Source organism: Ambystoma mexicanum, chromosome 6q (genome assembly GCF_040938575.1).
Source record: "Ambystoma mexicanum isolate Mex_15411 chromosome 6q, UKY_AmexF1_1, whole genome shotgun sequence".
Lineage (NCBI taxonomy): Eukaryota > Metazoa > Chordata > Amphibia > Caudata > Ambystomatidae > Ambystoma > Ambystoma mexicanum.
In genome coordinates this window covers 231,335,082-231,356,052 of record NC_090937.1, presented here as the reverse complement: position 1 = coordinate 231,356,052, position 20,971 = coordinate 231,335,082, and the positions used below count along the sequence as shown (strand labels likewise).

At 44.4% G+C, this 20,971-nt stretch overlaps 1 protein-coding gene across 1 annotated transcript in view; it reads right to left on the bottom strand.

Moving 5' to 3' along the window:
- NFKB1 (nuclear factor kappa B subunit 1) overlaps positions 1-20,971 on the bottom strand; it is an 887,546-nt gene that overhangs the window by 147,136 nt on the left and 719,439 nt on the right. Inside the window, exons 12-15 of the mRNA XM_069630690.1 lie at positions 16,616-16,750; positions 15,081-15,170; positions 13,651-13,842; positions 10,795-10,936 (exon numbers count right to left, since the gene is read on the bottom strand). Coding sequence (XP_069486791.1) covers positions 10,795-10,936; positions 13,651-13,842; positions 15,081-15,170; positions 16,616-16,750 — 559 coding nt within the window. The remainder of the gene's footprint in view (positions 1-10,794; positions 10,937-13,650; positions 13,843-15,080; positions 15,171-16,615; positions 16,751-20,971) is intronic.

Below are 20,971 nucleotides of genomic sequence, written 5' to 3'. Positions count from 1 at the left end.
GCATTTCAGCCTTTGAATGTCCTTGTAAGTGGGACCAGACCGATATGCAAATGGTTACTTCTCCTGTTAAGGTACAGTGCATCAACACGTGTTGTACGCATGAGTGGGCACCATCCCAAAGCACATTCTCAGTAGAGCAGCTTCCACATTTTTGCAAATTACAGCTGTGGGCCCAACAAACATATGCACATCACACTAAGCTTTCAAGGCACCCATCTCTGTACTACTCCTTGCAGGAAAAACTGATTTTGAAATATCGTACAAAAGACCCCTTTCCAGATTTTCTTTGGCTGCTAAATAACTTTACAAAAAAGGTAGCAGGCACCCCTCTCTAGAAAGAACATGGCATGATAACCTGCTCTGTGTTTTTTTCCTCACGTTGAGAGTCTGCAGCCATCGCGTTTAGCTCACTGTACCTTTCCCAAAGGAGGAATATCCATTTGCATATCAGTCTTTGTCCCGCCCACATGGGCAATCCAGCAACGAAATGCCAGGCAAACCTCATTTTAACAAGAGTACCAACAGCAACCCCAGACACGTGTTTCATTGTGTTGGGCCTCATCAGTGAGGTGGAGCTGTGCCTCTCTGAGCACAGTGAGTAAGGGATCCAAGTCTAGGTTCCCCCAGGTAACTTAGAATGACCAACCAAGTTCCTTGCACAATACAAAAAACATAGCAGGTGCCCTCTCTAGAAGGAACATGGCATGGTAAACTGTTCTGGGGTTTTCTCCCACTTTGAGAGTCTGCAGCCATCGCGTTTAGCTCACTGTACCTTTCCCAAAGGAGGAATATCCATTTGCATATTAGTCTTTGTCCCGCCCACATGGGCAATCCAGCACCGAAATGCCAGGCAAACCTCATTTTAACAAGAGTACCAACAGCAACCCCAGACACGTGTTTCATCGTGTTGGGCCTCATCAGTGAGGTGGAGCTGTGCCTCTCTGAGCACAGTGAGTAAGGGATCCAAGTCTAGGTTCCCCCAGGTAACTTAGAATGACCAACCAAGTTCCTTGCACAATACAAAAAACATAGCAGGTGCCCCTCTCTAGAAGGAACATGGCATGGTAAACTGTTCTGGGGTTTTCTCCCACTTTGAGAGTCTGCAGCCATCGCGTTTAGCTCACTGTACATTTCCCAAAGGAAGAATATCCATTTGCATATCAGTCTTTGTCCCGCCCGCATGGGCAGTCTAGCACCAAAATGCCAGGCAAACCTCCTTTGATCAAGAGTACCAACAGTAACCCCAGACACATGTTTCAACCTTGTTGGGCCTCATCAGTGAGGTGGAACTGTGTCTCTCTGGGCACAGTGAGCAAGGGGTCCACGCCTGGGTTCCCCCAGGTAACTTAGGTTGACCAAGCCCAAGTTCCTTGCACAATACAAAAAAGGTAGCAGGCGCCCCTCTCTAGAAAGAACATGGCATGATAACCTGTTCTGTGTTTTTTTTCCCACACCTTTGCTCAACTATCCAGCAGTACCTTTTATCTTCCTCAGTGTCAATACCCCAGCGCAAACACACCGTCTGCTTAGTCTTTCTTTCCTTAATGGTTTTCCTGTGGTTTTGCCTTCCTGCCTCCTTTTGCAATGAGGACTTACCGGGTGCTCCAAGGTTGGAATAGCCCGTTAAGATCTCATTGGAGGAACCCGGTACTGGAACCCGGGGGCATGGCTGCCTCCATACTCGTAATGAGGCCCCAGGACTCCATGGGAATGGGGGCAATGAAGCACTGACACTGTTGCTAACAGTGCCAGCGCTTCAGTGGGAGACATGCCGGTAGGGGACTGAACTCCCAGTAGGTCAGGCCTGCCAGAGGATCTGTGCCCCTACCGGCATTCTCGTAGTATGGCGGTCAGGAAAGGGTGCCGGTACGTTGCTATCAGCACCCTTACTTTCGGACCACCATACTTGTAATGAAGCCCACTGTCTGACTTATTTTATTTATTCATTTTTATTTATTGGTTTCTTAATACCGCTTAATACCGATACGAGTTTGGTTTCTAAGCACGGATAAAGGATTCAAACCTCTGTTGCTCTGCGTGGTCTTGCTTCCAAGACCTCTTTGTTGCCCCTGTGCTATCCTCAGTTGAGTTCGAAGATAAACAAACAAAACAGACCCTCTATTGGCAGTTAAAACCCAAATTGTTAAGGCGAGGCTTCCACTCAGGCATAACGGCAGCTTATCCCTTCGTTCTGGTACTAATGCACTGAAAGATTCCACAACAGCGCCACGGCTGTTGGGCTGAGGGAGCCTGAGCGGCAACGAAAGTCTACATTATTTTCTTCAACCCTCCCCAAAAAATGTCATAAGCCAGTGCTGACTCTGTGGCAGGGTCTTTGCTACAGATTGGTTTTCCTCATGCATAATCACAGGGTGAGATGGGAACAGAGATATGGAGTGCAAAGAAAAATTAACAGATTGTGAGAGAGACTAAAATGATGGGACACACAGAGAGTGTTCGAAGGGAACACAAAGTAAAATCGGGTTGGCAACAATGTGCCCTCTAATTATTTTTCTCTAATTGCGGAACTGGTTGGCTCCGCACTTTATTTTCCATGTGCGCAACTGAATCATGGGCTAAGCCACTTTGTGAGCATGCATAGTTAGTGAGATACTGGGCCTTATTACAACGAGTGCGGCCCCGTAATGAACGGTGCCGGTAAGGGACTGGCACCGTTCATTACAGGCTGCCTCATTACGAGGTCTGCAGTGGGTCCCGCAAAGGACGTCTGGTCAGACCAGGCATCCTTAGCGTGACCCGCTAGCAGACCAGGATGCTAACAACGGGCCAGTCATTAACGGGCCCGTTGTTAGCATCCTCCCCATTGAGCCCTATGGGGGCTCAAATGGGAATGGGGATGTACCGGGTCCGGGTCCCGGGAAAGGGAATTACCGGGCCCTCCAAGGTCGGAATGGCATTGCTACCTCCATATTCGTAATGAGGCCCACTGTCTCTCCAGACAGTTGGGAAAGTAATTTCCCCTTCCCATCCACTTCACATTATTACAAATCTGTGTAAAAGGTGCATCTTACAACACCTTTTCCAAACACATAGGCTAAACAAATAATTACTGCGTTATTATAAAGACAACTTATCAACTTGTCCAAGATTTCAAGATCAGCTACAGTATGTAGCAAAAGTACTCCTGTGCAGGGGAAAATGTGGGTTTCATGCCACTGGCTGTCAACAAATTCAGACAAAATACAATATTTGCAGATGGAATAATGACAACTAAAAGGAATGTATCAGAAAACATGCGAAAAGGAGTTCATGTGCCATTTTAATGAAGAGATTCAAGGGCCAGGAGAACATGCCTAGTTTGGGTAAGGATGAGAAATGTGTATTCAAAATAGCTGCACTTCAGAATATGATGGTCAAAATGTCTAGGCCTCTGCTTACAATCCACATTACATTGGGCCTCATTAAGAGTCTGGCGGTAGGGAAGTCAGGCGCCAGATTCCGTAACTGACCATTTCCATAGAGTCCTATAGGACTCTATGGGAGTGGGGGAGACGGCAGCGCCAGCATTGTTGCTAACAGAGCCAGGGCTTCTGTGAAGAATCTGTCTAATGGGGCTGCTGTACCTGGCAGGCTCAGACCTGTCGGGCGCTACGGCCTCGGCAGCCAAACTTGTAATTTGCCAGTCCGGAAACAAGGGTGCCGGTATTCATATTACAACAAATATAAAAAATGTGGATGTAGGTACAAGTCTGGTACAAGAGGAAGAGTTAAGGTTAATATCTAAATGTGTTCTGGGTTAGAAGTTAGAGTCATAAGGTAAAAGCGTGGTAGAGACAAGTATCAGAGTCATGGGTGGGGACGGTTCATTATTTGATTATTGTGCCCAGGTATATCTTGGTTAGACTCTTCTGTTCATGGAGCCACTTTTTCATATTCGTTTTTAACCTCTTGTGGGTATATTCTCTTGTTGGGGTTTTTAAGGTCACGCTTGCTTAGTAGGGCATTGCAAATGAGCTATACCAAAATATCAAGATTAGTTAGTTATTTTAAGAGAAAGCAAATATCAGGAAATTGTTGTGGCTTGTACCTTATTAAATCTTTTTGAATAGGTGGGAATTGTCTGTGTGCGCTGCTACAAATCTTCTGAGCGGTACCCAGAACCTAATTGGGTAAGCGCACATGTGCACAGCTTACAGGGAACATTGGTTGGCAATTAGAGACGGGTAAAAGAGAGAAAGATATGGGACATGTAGATGGCCCAGAGAGAGAGGTGCACAAAAAAGAGACGGGAAAAAATCAAGAACGGGCACAGAGTTCAATGGGCAGAGAGACATTACAGAAAGAGACGGGCACAGAGAGTGACTAACAGTTACTGCAGGCAAAGAGCAAAGTGGAGGCAATGGAGTTAGGAGACAGAGCTGAAGGGAGGAAAGTAGAGGGCAAAGGGGAAGGGAGAGAGAAAGAGAGAGAACATTGGCTGAGGATAAGAGGAGGCACTAAAAGGAAGGGCTAAAGAGGTAACACAATAGTTAGAGATGGACCAATGGGAAGAAGAAAATCAAGAGAGGAAAAGGGACAATGAGACACAGGATGGAGGCTAATGACGACTAAGACATTGAAAGGAGGGATGGAGAAGGCAAGAGAACATTTGATTAATGTGCAGTAATTCTGTGTCATGGGTAAACAGATATTATCAATGCTTAGAGGTGAGCCTTTTTACAGTAAAGAGCTTGAACGCGTTTATTTGAGTTTGAAGATGGGTTGTGTACATAGTTGGTTGAATTGTATGTGTGACAAGGTTGTTTTCAATTGCTGGTAGTTTCAGGACAGAAATTGACTGGGCATGAGGCCTACTATATCCCTAACTAGGTATAATGCACATTGGCATTAAGTGCTAGGCGTGGGCACAAATATTACTTTTCTGCAGAACTGATATGAAATTAACAGGGGGTTAACAACATATACCAGTGCTTTCGAACTTAGAGTGCAAAAGCAATCAACACATCCCATCCTTACCATGTACTCAGTGACTCTTCTGTACATCTAAGAGGAGAGTACTGCACTTCTCAGCAAATACTTCTCAGCCATGCTGTTCTTGTGTGAATAATACCTGCATTTCTCAGCTAGGCTGCAATACTGTGATTCAATGGGGCAGCGCCAGCAGTTCTTGGCAGTGCAGCTATATTTCTAATTGCTTAGTACCAATACTTCACATTAGATCTATTGTATTTTTAACTACACCATGACTGTACTTCACAGCAGAAATGCATAACTTTAATGAGAAGGTACACTGTAGCAGAACTGCCACGTTTCTATTGGAACTATACTGCTATTCCTTGGCCATTGCTCTGGTTGGCACAGTACTGTCATTTTTCAACACGGCTGCTACAATTTGTATGTTATGTTATAAGAATTTGTTGAGCGCAGCTACGACCCGAGGGTATCTTGGTGCTGAAGGATCCAGAGTCCACAGGAGGTCAGTCAAGGTGAAGAGAAGACATAACAGATCCTCGCTTCCTGGGCAAAATAAAATGTCTTTAACTTTTTCCTAAAAGACAAATAGTCTGAGCTTACACGCAGATAAAGAGGAAGTGAATTCCATACAACTGAAGCTGCTACACAGTGAAGCAGAAGGTTAGCTGAACAAAGGTTTGTGCTGGAACATATTTAACACATTTCACACGGAGATACAAAGCTCCTGAGCCATAAGAGGCCTGATGAACCATGCATAGTGACTTAAGTGTAATTCTCACCTCAACTGGTAACCAATGAAGGTCCCGAAGCACCAGTGATGTATGGGCAAATTTAGGAAGGCCCACGGCCAGACGGGATACAGAGTTTTGTAACACTTGCAAGCATTGAATCAAAAACATTTCTCAAATTCTCTGCAATATAAGAATATAAGGACTCATTTTCATCAGAGTTGTTAGTTTAAGGTGACCAGAGCTGCATCTAGCACTTATCTCTGGCGACACTGATAGAGATGAGGTCATCTTCACTAGAGAAACTGCAGTAGTTAGAGGGCCCAATGATGCAGGCCAGAATTCACTAGTCCACATAGATTGGGAAGGTGGAGATCTCCCGAGGATTATCACCTTCGTTTCTCAGTGTTTAACTTTAGCCAGGAGAGACCACCAGGTGCTGTTAACGATTGATTCTAAAAATCAACTGTGTATCATCTGCACAGGCACAGAAACGGCATCCATGAGAATGTATAAGTTTAGCCAGCGGGAGGACATATATGTTAAAGAGTAAAGGTGAAAAAGCTGACCTTTGTGGTACCCCACAAGTAAGCGAGAAGGGAGCAGAAAAAAAATTGTAAGTGTGCCGAATGATACATATCAGCAAAGATGCAATAACGTTATTGAGACTCAGCAGGGCTGCTATACCTTTAATGGGACAGTACCAGCACTTATCACTTGGGAGGCTATATTCCTATTGACAAGACACCAGAATTTCTCGACAGAAATGTAGTACCTTTAATGGCACAGTACTAGCAACACTTAGCAATGCTGGATTCATATCTATCCTTTTATTAACTTGGTAAAGCACTAAACAACATAAAGGTTATAAAAGTGCTAGTGTGTTCTTAAAAGAATTAGATAACTCAGAGCAGTATTAATAAGAACAACATGCCATAATATTGCAAAAGTGAAAAGTGAAAATAATATACTCTTTAAAAAAGCTGCCATATTGTTAGTGGCATTGTTAGTGGTTGACTACTGTCAATCCTCATCAGCAAGGATGATATACATTTCATAGGACAGTACTGGTGCATCTCAGCAGGATTGCTCCACTTTATTAGTAGAGTATGGCACTTGTTGATATACATTAATTGGAAACTGAAAAAAAACTTTCAGCAGGGATTTTATACTCTTAGTCTAATGTCTTAGGGTCAGGGTAGGCAATATCAAAACATAGACTACTGGCTGCTAACCTGTTGCGCAAGTAACCTTTTATGGTATCTGGGGACTTTCAGGTGTCGTAGATTGGAGAATCTAAGTTGCTCGTGCTGATAACAATTTGTTAAGTTTCCTTGAAAGGAATAGAGAGTGTTAGGGTCCATTGCAGACGCGTACTCACACACGCCTTACAGCGCAGTCAGGGCTTCCGAGGCGATCTGTGCATACTGTGCTCATGTTTAAGCCACTGGAGACCTGGAGCCGCTCGGCAGCATTACCGTCTCCCCTGGCAGCTGGGGGACACTGGGAGGCATTCCTGATGGCAAAAGCGAATGCGTTGCAAGTCAGCTGACAGAAAGATTTCAGCCTCAGCAGCCTTTGGCGCTTCTCCTTGGTCTATAAAGCTAAATGCAAACTCTGTGCTTGCCGCAAGTTGCTGACTCTTGTCCTGAGAATGTGCAGGAACTGGAAATAGAGTATATAATAATAGATTCAGCTTGTCTTGCACATGCACTTTAAGAAAAATATATAATTTGAGACTTGTTTGCTTTCATACCTCAGCAATTTTAATTTTTTGCATACTGGATTGTTACAGGTTATATTGAATTTGCTTCATTCAATCGTCATGCTCTTGTTGAATTATCTTCATTCAACTACAGTGGTTACACTTATTTTGTATGCAATCATACATTTCTTGTTGGTTATATTATATTGCACATACCTCTTTATTGATATCCCTCTTTATTGATATCCCGACACGTGTTTCTCCGTCTTACTTTCGACGGTTCTTCAGGGGAGATATTACGTTCTTAAATTTGAATTAGTTTGTAGATTCGAAATCGGATTCTCGTATTGAATTGTGTTATTTTATTTATTTCGAACTGTTGGAAAATTCTTGTTGTGTACTTCTCATTAGCTAAGTTCAAGCAGCCATATACCAATGTGAGGGTCTATTTTGCCTCTGTGCAGTGGTTTTTCAGAGAATTTAAACATTCTTTTTCTGTTATCGCCCTCGTATATTTAGATATAGAGTCCTTATGGTGATTGGGACTTTATATTCCCTTGTAATTTCAAGAAACGGTTTTGTTTCTTGAAATTACAATAGACCCTCACATTGGTATATGGCCGCTTGAACTTAGCTAATGAGAAGTATATTTACACAACAAGAATTTTCCAACAGTTCGAATAAATAAAATAACACAAATCAATATGAGAATCCGATTTCGCATCTACAAACTATTGCAAGTCAGCTGGCTTGTGATGCATTCATGGGTCCTTTCCTCTAATCGATGACTCCGGCACCGAGTCAGGGCATAAAGCCCAAAGGATTTAATTCATACCTTGTTCTCGCAACGGTTGCATACCACTACGGCCAGAACCTGTTCATCCAGTGTTTTTATTTAGGATGTACCTGGCTCATTCACTAGAGCTCCAGGCTAGGAGCCATCCTCATTTTGGGTGAGCGTATTACTAAATGTTTGTCGGCTAACCATATTGTATTCAAACTGTGTAGTGACATTTTCCATACATTTCCATTCTGTCTCCACTACAGTTTCTGATCCTTCATCCGATCCGGAGGGGGTGTGTGTCAAGTAGCACTCCTGCCCTAGTCCATGGGTCACACAGATTATATAGTAATCTGTTGGGCTTGTTGATTGGGGAAGGAGCTGGCTGAGCCTCCCGACTTCCGAGAAATCTTCTTGATCTTCACGCAGCTCTGGCAGACCTGACATATGGGCTTTCCCATGAGTAATGGTGAAGGATTGTTTTGGAATACTGTTAGTGGCTGTGTACATTTTAAAGAATGTTGAAAGCTAGGTGCGCTCATGAATTTTCTTCAGTCAAACTAGGTTTTGAAACAAAATGTACAATAAACTCACATAATATCAAATTTAACAAAGATGAAGAAACGTAATGTTGGAAAAAGTGACCCAATTAAAACATACTGTAAACATGTGCCTGTGTACATACTTAATAGATTAATGCAATATTATTATAAAAATCAGTAATATCCTTACTGTAGTTCATCCCGGAAATCATTTTTTGCACTCCTGTTCAAAGGTTACCATTTTATCCCTATCCAAGCGCCTCTTGGTCAGCTTTGCAAATGCAAAATCTGCACATCGAATGGGGATGGATGTGCTTGGGTTAGGAGGATCTGGAGACAAGAGAGTGCAAGAACACCTGGTGTGTTGTGAGATGAGTTCTAAGGAATTACCCTGGGCCTCCCCAAATTAGATTTTAAGTTCCTCTATAAAAATCTGCATTCTCCTACTCTAATTTGGTCACCAGTTGTGTTTAATCATTATTTGAATCATTGTTTTTTCTTGAATAGTAGTTGTTATGCTTTCTGAGTTCAACACCATCTGTTTCTAGTTAGTGGAATTTGTTTGGAACACATTAGGGACATCTTGGCGTGGGCTCAAGTAAATATGACTGAAGGGTAAAAATCAGTCTGCCATTGTTTTTTCAAGCTTGAGAAGCATCGTTGAGCCTCGGCCAGTGGTTTAAGCGGGTGGGGGTTCTATAGAAGTGTGTGGCCTACATGGGTGGGGCAGCTGGTGGCTTGTGCAAGGGTTGCTTGGCCCAAACAATACATAACCTCTTAGGGAGTGGGGGTGCCGTGCATCTTTTTTGTGTTCATCTGCTCGGTCCCATGTGGTCTTGTTTGCATCCAGCTGTATCGCACACATAAGGTGTGGAATCACTTTGGTGTAAAAATAGTACAATAGAGAAAGATTATGTGCACAGTGGATTCAGCTTATCTGTCTTTCTGGTGGAGATGCATGGTAGCCATATCAGAAACTTCTGTTAAGGATATGTGTTGGACCTGTGGTCCATGGCATCTTCTGGTGCCAAATTGCCCTCACCTGCGCACATCTTTCCAATTAAGCAATAAACCCCGAGCAGGGGGGGGCATTACCACTTCAGATAATGCCCCGGGCCCATAGTTAGTGAAGTGCTAATGCCCCCCCCTGCTCGGGACTTATTGCTATTAGTACCCTGGCCCGCAAGACCGGGGTAATAAGAGTATTTTGTTTGTGTTCCGAAACGCTCCAGCATTTTGGAACAGAAAAAACAAAATGTCAAATAAATAGCCGACGGGGAAGGGAAAACGGATTCCGTTTTCCCTTTCCATGGCGGCCACTCAAAACAAAGGGAAAATGAAAACAAGGAAAATGGCCTCCATGGAAAGGAAGAAGGGACTACATTTAGTCCCTTCTTCCTTTCCATGACGGCCTGTTGCGTATCGGGAGCGAACGCGCTGGGGACAGAAGTGTTCCCAGCACGTCCGCTCCTGAAATGGACCAAAAAGAAGGTAAGTGGGGTTGGGAGAGTGGGGAGGGGATTGTTTGGATTAGAGGTGGCGGAGGCGAGGAGAGGGAAAACACTGCGTTCCCCTTCGGGGGAAGATGGCAGCCTCCAGCCATGTGGTAGCTCGGAGCAGGGATTACCCCGTTCACAGCCTCCTCATTGGCTGAGTGGCTGCCAGACCCCCCGCTAGGCACAGAAAGGAAAGGATCATTGGGAGAGGGATTCCCGTCGGGTAAACCTCCGGCGAAGGCCAATCAGATTGCATGTTACAATCTGATTGCCCCTCGCCGGGTACTAATAAGAATTACTCCTTCGACATGTGTAACGAAGTGAAAAAGTCAGAATTGAAGTAAGTCTGTGTTCTCAATGGTCTCTTTTTTTCCAGTTAAAAGACGATTACAAGCAAAACTATTTTTTTGGGTTATTTGCTTAAGGAAACCTACCGAAACCCACATATCAATTCAATGATATGTAGATATCAGCCTTTGTGGACACCCAAAAAGGACATTTTGCGAATTAAGACGAGGGAATTTCATATGCCTGCTGACTTGCGTTAAAATATGGTATTTTCTTAAGAAGGAGAAAGTAAACAAAAACTTGCCAAGGAATAACTTACTTGTCACCATTCTCATCTTGAACAGCACTGAGGTGACGCTGCACGGCTAGTAATATCTTCACATCTCCGGTGACCGCATAGTCAAAAAGAGCAGCAGCGTGGCGCTTGGCAAGCTGGACCGCTTTTTCCAGGAACAAACAATCTGAAAGACACAGCACACCGCACGTGTAAATGTCTCCTCCATGATGGCATACCAAAGTGTCAGGGAGCTTGAAAGTGCTTGCTGCATCAAGGAAGCAAGTGCTATATTATTTACACTGGCAAAGCAAATGGGTCAGAATGTGTACATTTACACAGTGATTTCTTTGTAAAGTCCCTACAGGGCAAAACAAAGGTTACACACCACATTTGCAAAGGCAGATTTACCCCCCTGGTCGATGCTTTTGGTAGATTCCCTTTTGGAGAGAGACCATTGCAAGCTTACTCAGAACAATGCCCATATGGGAATATAACAAACTGCATTAACAAAAGCCATGCTCTCAGTGGATAGTAGCGGAAGCAGCCCTTATTTGCAGGTTGTGTCATTTGGGATAGTGGGTGGGGTTCGGGAGGATTACCCCACAGGACGAAAAAGATTCTGCGCAATGTTGCACAACATGTTTCATAATGTAGAAGAGCTATTAGTACCCGGCAAGGGACAATCAAATTGTTACAATCTCTCTCCTGACATTCCTTTCCTTTGCGTCCCCGGCGGGGTAATCCCCGCTCCGAGCCACCACATGGCTGGAGGCTGCCATCCTCCCCCGCCAGGGATTCAGCTAAGTGTTTTCTCCCCCCACCCATCCAAACAATCCCCTCCCCGCTCTCCCAACCCCACCCGCTTACCTTCTTGTTGGTCCTTTTTCGGGAGCGAACGCTCTGGGAACACTTCTGTCCCCAGCGCGTCTGCTCCCGATCCGTGACAGGTCAACATGGAAAGGAAGAAGGGACTAGGTGTAGTCCGTTCTCTCCTTTCCATGGCAGGCATTTTTTTGTTTACATTTTTACTATTTTTTAATGGCCACCATGGAAAGCGAGAAGGGGCTAAATGTAGCCCCTTCTCCCTTTCCATGGTGGCCATTTTCTTTGTTTACTTTTTTACATTGAATTTGAATGGCCGCCATGGAATGGGAAAACAGACTCCGCTTGGCCTGTAACTATGGGCCCCACGGCTTTACCTGACTCGGTAATGCCCTCGCGGCTCGGGACTTATTGCTTAAATAATGTACAATTTTCCAAAAATCACATGGCTGCTGCAATAATGCATTCACTTTAATGTGCTGGTTACTTCAATTTCCCTGCTTGGTTGCACACAAGAGCTCTGGGTGTACTGCTTTCCCTGGATCACAAGGAAGTACCATAAGTAAGCCTGCTGTTGCTGTGCTAATTTTTCTTCTCAGGGGTGGAACACAAGCGTTCAGACTATGCACTTATTGCAGCTTGGGTTGTACTGTCCGTTTTTGAGGTGGGACCAAGCCTAGTTTGCTTACAGTCTTTCTTCTTCTGTAATGGCGTGGCAGGCTGAGAAACTATGGTCTAGGATGCTGCCTAGAAAAATACTACAGATTGTAATTCATTCAAAACCTTCCAGCCATCACCTTTCTGTTCTGCTAAAGTCACCCTGAGTGGGACGGATAAGGCCAGATAATGGGACTGTGCATGCCATGTCTTGCAACCCAAGCTACATCTCACTGACGATGGCCAATTAATCTAAAAAAAACATGCCTTGGGTTGCTTGTAGTCTTGTGCAGAAATCTGTTGGCCTAGTGTTTCGGGCTGGACAGCTGCATTTGGCGTGGGACCAAGCCAAGACTTTCTCCTTCTGTAATGGCTTAGAAGGCTGAAGAACGAGGGCTTGGAGGGTTGTCCAGCTCTGTGCCAGAGGTGGTAATTCCCAGAAAATATTCCGTCTTATCACTATTCCGTTTTGCGTCTTCTCTTTCCTGCCCATGAAAGCCAACCAGAGAATTATTTGAGAGAATTGTAGAGAGTAACCTTTTTCTAGGGCTGCGCAAGCATTTTAAAACCATTAGTAGCCATAACTCAAACTGCTCTGAGGACGAACGGGATGGCTTCATCCTAAAAACATCTTTGCTCTTATGGTTAAATAAAAATCCAATAAACGTGAAAGTAAATGTCTGTCTAAATTAGGTTAAAGTTGCAAATGAAGACAAAAAAAGTTAGCTATATTAACGATATTCCTTTGTTTAGCGTCTTCTTTACCTTTTATTTTCTTATTTATTATAAATGTTTTTTAGCTTACAAGAAACCTTAAGCATTAATGTAAACCTTATTACACAACATTACATTATAAAAATAACATCCAAAATTACATTTCATTAATATCAAAAATGTGGTCACAGCAATGGAATGTGATACTTGATTCGTTCTCACGCAGTGTTCCCATAAACAGATTTTACTAATTGATTCAATACTATATATAATTGAATAAAATACCATATTCCAATATCTTTTAAAAAATTATCTGAAGTCAGCCAATGTCTTACAGTTTCAGGGTGGTTAAAATGCAGGCATAATTTACAAATATGATTGTCAAGTGGTACTATCAAGCTTGGTCTGAGAACTTCTATAGTAGGGAGTGAATTAAATTGAAATCTCATGAAAGCCGCCCTTAAAACCTTATCAGGAAACACACAAGTGTCAGAAGCGGGTTTAAGAAAATGTAGGTTACCTTTATGCTTTAAGGTTTTTCTTTTTTCTTGGAAGAGCAAACTTAAAACAGTTGTGAAATACTTGTAAGAATACGTTCAAGGAGTAGAGGGTAGGACAAAAAAAGTTGTCATGAAATATGTTGGAATATGAAGCAGAGAAGGAAGCTCCCTAAACATCTCAATGTCTTTCGAGGTGCTTTCTCACCATGGATCCCAGGATCTGTTCCATCCACTTTTACTTCGCAGGGCGGCGTGACAGGGTCAGCTGCATTTTCCTCATCCTGCCGTGGAATGTCCGGCACCTGTCCGTCAGGCTCCACGTTCTCTTTGTCCCCACTGTCATCTTCATTATCACCTTCCTCCTTCACATCCCTGTCCTCTGCACCAGCCCTATTTGCTGAAAAGCCATTAAAAGATGTTCGATCAATCAAAGCTTTTTTCTAAACAGTAAGACCTATAGGATATGCCACTGTCACATGGGTTCACAATATTGGTGCCAAAGAAACACTCTTATTTCATTACATTGCTTCACTGGGGCATTTATATATTTTAAATTACGCAACATAATCTTAAGCATTAAAAAAACCCACCAGTATTATAATGATTTTAAAAACATCACCCAAACTATAATAAATAAACAATTTTCTAGACTGCACTAAACACAGTCTATTTGCAGTCCACCACCTCACAATAGTGAAAGATTATGCATTGTAAGGGCTCACTACTGCAGTGTGGAACAGTGCTTTCCAATGCGCGTTATTAGGCATGCAACACAATTCCCCCTTTCAATGTAATTGGACTTACAGGAGAGAACAAAAGAAAATACAGTGGATCAGTTGGGATTTGCTGGGAGCCTTTTCTTCTCTAGTTAAACACGTTAAAATCCCAACTTCTCCTCTACACAAGTTCAAATCCCAACTTTAGCTCGTGATCTTTTCAAGCACTTAGCAAATAGAGTTCGGTAGTGACATCACAGTCAATATTCTGATGGGTTTGCTAGGTGTGTTGACTAGTGAAAAAGCATGGACCATACCACTTTGGCACATTTGGGTATTATCTGCCTTCTGCCTGATCTGGCAGGCTTAAAAATACAGATTCTAGGCTTAAGTAAGGACATTCATTTTGTATTATGGAGGGCCTTGAATAATTGATTATTCATAAAAGGCTTAATACCAAAGAGCTTTCTAAGCTTGCAGAGCCCGGGATTCGAACCTGTGTTGCTCTGCGTCATCTTGCTTCCAAAACGACCTCGTTGCCACTGAGCTATACTACCGTGCCTTGCTTACATTTTGGAATTGCCAGGATCAAAAATGGGTATCTGATCTGGCCATTTATTCTAAAATATACAGAATGCCACTGGGGAGGTTACTGGCTACTAGTTTTCACCATACAGGTCGGCCTGTGGTACACTTCAACTTTTTCAAAGAGATAAACATCCAATCATACAGATGCATTTCATACTGCTTGGTATCGCCCACACCAATTATATCAGAACATGTGGTTCTTGTAGACATGTTTTGGCAATCCCATTCTTCCCTATACTGTTGGCTGGGCCATACCAACTGTTCTAGGACACTCTCAATGAAAGACCCCGCATTTGTGCATGACATGTTTCATTTTGCAATAGGCTTTTACCATGCTTCAATCCAGTACCGGAGTTGGTCGCATTTGGGTGAAAATGCAGTGGCCCGTAGTGAGAATAATCATACGAAGGAAAACCGTAGCCTAAAAAAGTGAGAAAAGTGTTAATGCCATGCAAACCACAGGTACCCGTCCCCCTCTTGTGTGCCCTTCACAGATGTGCCATTGATCTCTCCTATGGAAGGAGCAGATGAGATGTGCCAGCCTCCTTCAACCTGGTCAATTAAACAAAGGGTTTGGCTGGATGTGGGTGATCTCAAGCAGGGGCAGTGGCAGCACTAGCGTGACAACATGTCCTTCCTCTATCCAATGGGCAGCCCTGCTGGCATCGGTGAGGCTAGTTATTTGCACAGGTGCAGATAACCCTATAACTCTGCTCCAGGTTTTGGTCGACGTTGGAAATAGTAATTGCTATGTAATGTCTGCCACGTGGCCCAAGCAGAAAGCTTTAGTTCTGAGTCACAGCTAAAAGCGAACAGAAGCTGGCATCCCAACAACCTACCCCACAAGGACTACGTCATTGGTATGAATTCAAAATCCCCCCACCAAAGGCATCCTTCAAACTGAGTTCCAGACAAAGTGGGGGACTTCTTCACTAGCCCTGCCCATATCGTACCTTTTTACGAGTAGACTGCGGTGTCTCTTTCCAAGTAGTAAACGCACAACTCTAAGAGCAGAAAGCTCACACCTATGACCACTTACCTTGAAAGAAAACCTGCAGTGTACAAGACAGACACCACAAAACCTATGTATACATTTACACTTTAGAATACCCAGCGAAAGGATGCTGTGGAGCCTCACCAGAGAGCTTTGAGAGTAATATTGATTTAAAGGAAAAGTTACACATACCAAAAAACCTCCCACCTAAGAAACTTCCCTGGGAATAAATTCCTGAGCAGTGAAAGAAGCTGGGGGAGTCTGGCACTAAGCGCAATATAAATCCCCAACAAAGAAACCTTTGAAAAGTGCAGTGGAAGAGCGAGCAGCCGGGCAGAAGTAAGCCTCAGAAGGTGCCCCCGTTCGGTGGTCCTCACCAGCTCATCCATGCCTACCACTGACATTCCCCTGGGGATGCATGCCACTGGGGACCTCAGCCTGGGAAATGTGGCCACGTAAAGGCTCTTGTCTGCTGTAGTATTTAAAAGGTGCATTCTTCCTCCTAGGACAAAAGGTCAAGTTAAAACAGACTGTTGGCATGGTATTTAGAGGGAGGCCCTGCTTTAAAAGTACACACATAATGGGGTGGCATGGGTAGAAAAAAAGGTTCAGAATTCCCATCTCTCATTTATTCAGTTGGACTAGCTGCTAACGCATATTCATGTGGATAGGGCATGGCTTGTAGGGGGGATCAGACAAGGTCTATTGGAGTACAAACTCCCACTAACTCATTTGCGCCAGACACCAAGAAAACATAAGAGTGCCGACGAAGGAGTCGTTGAACAGGATCAGAAGACAGACATAGTCTGCAGCCGACAGCATGCAACGAAATAGGTGATTTTAGAATGACTCAAGGTCTTTTTTGATCTTACCACCTCCAGCACTGGCACTGCCCCCTCCTCCGCCGCCATACATGCCTCTTCCTCCGGGTCCAGCGTTACCACCACCAAAGCCATCAGAAAAGTTGGGCATGAGCTTCTGTCGCTTCCTCTGCACTTCCTCCTTATCTTAATGAGGGGAAAGATTGAGGAGGTGATTTTATGAACAAGCTAAAGAACAAAGGCCCAGCATTAAGGTTGTCACAGAGGAAGTGGCACAATATAAATTCAATCCCAGGAGAGTAGGTGTGCAGGGATAGAAATAGTAGCCACCTGCGCAGAGCAGTATTTTGTTTCCAAATTCTTTTATTAAGTGATGACCACATATAAAGTTTACATGCAACATACCACTGTATGAATCTCTGTTATACACAAGAAGAATGCAGTGCTCTGTTGGAATGTATGCCTTACTATTCTGTTTGGACAGTTTGGGGACTTTGGAACAATCAGCAGACACTTTGTACCACCTTCTCGCATCACCACCAAATCACAAATGTGGGTATCATTTAGTGAATCATCTTCTGAAAGGATCCTCTAACTGTGGCCTCTGACCAAACCTTTCAATAGGCCCCAGAAGTCAGCATGCCCTTCTGATGTGCCCAAGCTCGGCCCCGCCTATTCCGGGAATCTCTTTAACATAACAACTAGGGGTTCACGTAAACATTCTAAAAATTCACCCTAATGCTCGCTGGGTGCCATGCTGAGACTTGAACCACACGATTGAGGAGTGGCTTTCTCACGTCTTGCAGTTCTTTCCTGCACTGAAGGGTTTCAAAAAAACAAGGTACTGGAAAATAATAATCTCCATCTGTGATGAATCCAATGGTGTCATCACTCCTTTACCGGCAGTGACCTTTACCTTGATCCTGGGGGCAGCTATATGAGGGAGGATCACATGGCGGAGACATCCTCCGGGAGAGAATCAGGGCACCATCGGACAAGACATGGTACCCCCTTCTTCTATTGAGGATACCCCATTCATGCCCAATGTGCCAAGTGCTGTCCAACAAAACCCTCCTGCTTATCACCTGCCACAGTGCAATCAAGGGTACCACGATAACGGCAGATCTCAAAAACGTTTATTCGCAGAGTTTTCTCCTGAGCTCTTTTTCCCTACAGGGGCAGAAGACTGCAGGCCAAAGGTAGAACATGATCAGGCCACAAACATCCGCTCCACAACTCATGACGCTTTGATGCAGCCTACTGCTCTGGAAGTTGTTCCTCTGCACTGCCTTCTTTCTCCAGTCTTCCACAGCATATCGCTATAATACCCTCCCAGTTTCCCCTCTTCATCAGTCAGCACTCACCTTACACAGCAGGGGAGTACTTCCCGAGCAAGGTATTGGCTACCTGCTTCTTGGCAGTCTCCACGCATCTCGGTATCCCCATGGTCTGCTTTGAACCACAGCTCACCCGTAAGAGAACACTGCACTCACCTAAAAACTCTTCTGCAGCCCTTCTTGCTTGCTGATTAAGAGTGCCTGTGCCTTCTCCTCCCTGCTCCTCCCGAGCATCGGCCTGGAGAAATCCCCAGAGCATAGGCACACTTGCGACCATTGGCTCCGATTTGGCGCACAGACGTGAGCAATGTAACTTCTGGTTCAAGACTGCCCTGCTATCTTTGCAGTCTCTGTCAACCTCCAAGCACTCAATATTTTCAGTTTCCTATTTATATATTGATAACATGCCCCACCACAAACTAAATCACATCTTAGTGTGAGAAGAAAATGTGCCACCATTGAGCATTGGACTGAAGAGCAAAGAAAGGACGAAGAAAGGATAACTGAAGTTAGCTACCTGCCTAAGGAAAACGTCTTTACTGCCTCATGGAAGGTACCAATGTTAGACAAAGAACGAATTTCCAAGAGAAGGGAGTCCCAAAGTAGCAGGCCCCATAGCGTGAACCTTTTATGCCCTCTCCAAATCAATTAGGATTTGGGGACATGCACGAGATTCTTGTGAACTGTTTGTAAAAACTACATAGGCTTGTGTATAGGGTGAGAGATTCTCCGCTAAATTTGGCAGGGACATTAAAAGTCAGTGCAATAAATAAGGTCCTGGTGGAGAGTGCTGCAAAGGCGAGTGATGGAATCTCTTCTGCTTTTCCCACAGACTAGGGGAACAGCAGCATTCTGTACCCATTGGAGGCTGTCCTGACCGCCAGCATAAAGAGCACTGGCATAATCCAACAGTGGAATTAGTTAATCCTCCCACGATGAGATGATGAAGATACGTTGTACTATGCGAGAGGATCCACGTCAGCTAACAAAGTTTGAAAAAGGCAGCGTATGTGTGAGCAGTGCTTTAAGACACAAGTCACCTTCCGAAGAGTGAATCTCAAGATCCTCCATCAAGGTGAATATGTGGCATGCAGCCCAAACAGTATTACATACTTCTCAACTCACATGCATTTGGTGGGTGTCATCTGCCATGGAGAAAGTTCATAAGCATGGCCACCCCCACTCCCGTCCATAGATTTCAATGGGCTCTCTTTTCACCTGCCACGGCAGCACATAATGTTGAGAAGTACCATGTACCGGAGGAGATGACATTTTATCCTGATGACGGAGCATGTGACAAGGGCCAAAAAGAAGCACCTATGTTTTCCACCGTAAAGTGTCTGCCCTTGTTTGCAAGCCAGAGACCAATTTCAGAGAGTGCATTAGAAATACCAAAGAAAACTTCGTGAGGGTTATGGACATGCAGATAGAATGGAACAAGAAATCATGAACACAACACATATACAATGCAGGGCATAGAAACATCTTAAATAGCAAAGGGCATAGAAGTATATTGAATAACAAACGGGATAACCAGGAGAACGCCATAGCCAATCATGACAGATATAGACACAAAGGGATCCAACACACTATGAGTTTGCCTGCTGGGGTCACTGTGTCCGACAGGTCTGACCCTGCCGGGCACAGCGGCCCCGGTAGGCAGACTCATCACTGAAGCATTGGCACCCTTAGTAACGGTGCCAATGCTTTCGTGAACCCATTCCTGTGGAATCCTATAGGACTCCACGGGAATGGGACTAACATTTTCCGGCACCCTGTTTCCCAGTCCACAGGGACTTGTAATGTCCCGGTGGCACCGGGAAGCTAGGTGCCGGAAAAATGTTACAAGTCTGGGGCAACCCGCCGGAAGCACCGGCAAGGTTACTGCCGGACTCGTAATGAGGCCCATAGTCTACAGTATCAAATGCAGCTGACAGGTCTAGCATAAAGATGCCATGGGCCCTCTGATTGACCATCAAAAGCAGGCCTTCCCAGACGGTACGCATGCTGCCTCCATCCCATGCCTTGGGGCGGAAGCTGCATTGGTATGTGTCCAAGAGTTTGCTATCTTCTGAAATATTTTGTAGCTCAGGTGTAATTACCTTTTGAAGGACTTTGGTAGGCCAAGATAAGTCAGCAATTGGGTGAAAATCATTCATCACTGAGGGGTCAAAGGAGGGTTTCTTCATAGGGGAAATGAGATGTGGGACCTCTTCAAGTGTGAGGGACAAATACTCCTAACCTCCTCCTGATGCAATGCAAGCAATCATTCAATACTCAAGGCGTTGAGCCAATTCATGCATCTCACGGGATTCAGATAGAAACTGTGGCCATCTTGCCACTAGTCCAGCCAGGCATACAAGTAGTAACATTCTCTAAAACAAAGCAACATAGTCTGTATACGCTGGTGACAACTGTATCATCACCTACTAGGATCACATCAATAAATCCAAAAGATGCCAGAAGAATGCCTGTTAGCGAGAATTCTCTGTAAAGGCTAATTTCCCAAACCTAGTGAGTCCTCCAGCAGCTTTGCTGGATTTTTGGGGTTTATTTTTTTCTCCTGCTAAGAGTGAGACTCTTTTACTCTCACTCTTAGACATGATTTGAGGTGTTCCTTTGTCTTTCCATGTGTTTAAGGGCTATGGGGTCTTTTACTCCATAGGGTTTCATGTGTTTTTGATGTGGGTTACACAGCACCCTCCGTGCCGTAACCCAGGGGGTGTCGTAGCGACCCCCCAACATAGACTCCATACCCTGGGACTGACTACTGTCTCCCAGGGCATGTAAAGTCACCATTGGCTTTACTAGTCCCAAATTATGAACAGAAACCAGTACAAACCATCATATTGTGGACGTACTGGTCGGTGCAAATTCGATTGCCCCGGGGTCTGTTGTTCGAGGGGGCACGTCTCCGTCCCCCCTGATCGAGTTTTGGCTGGTGGCAGTGGATACTACTTTTTATATTCGACCGCGAATATATCTCTATGGGATTTTCCCATTGTTCGAGGCTACCAACTTTAATTATTTAATTCCTATAGCCTCGAACACACCGCCGGGTTATTTATTT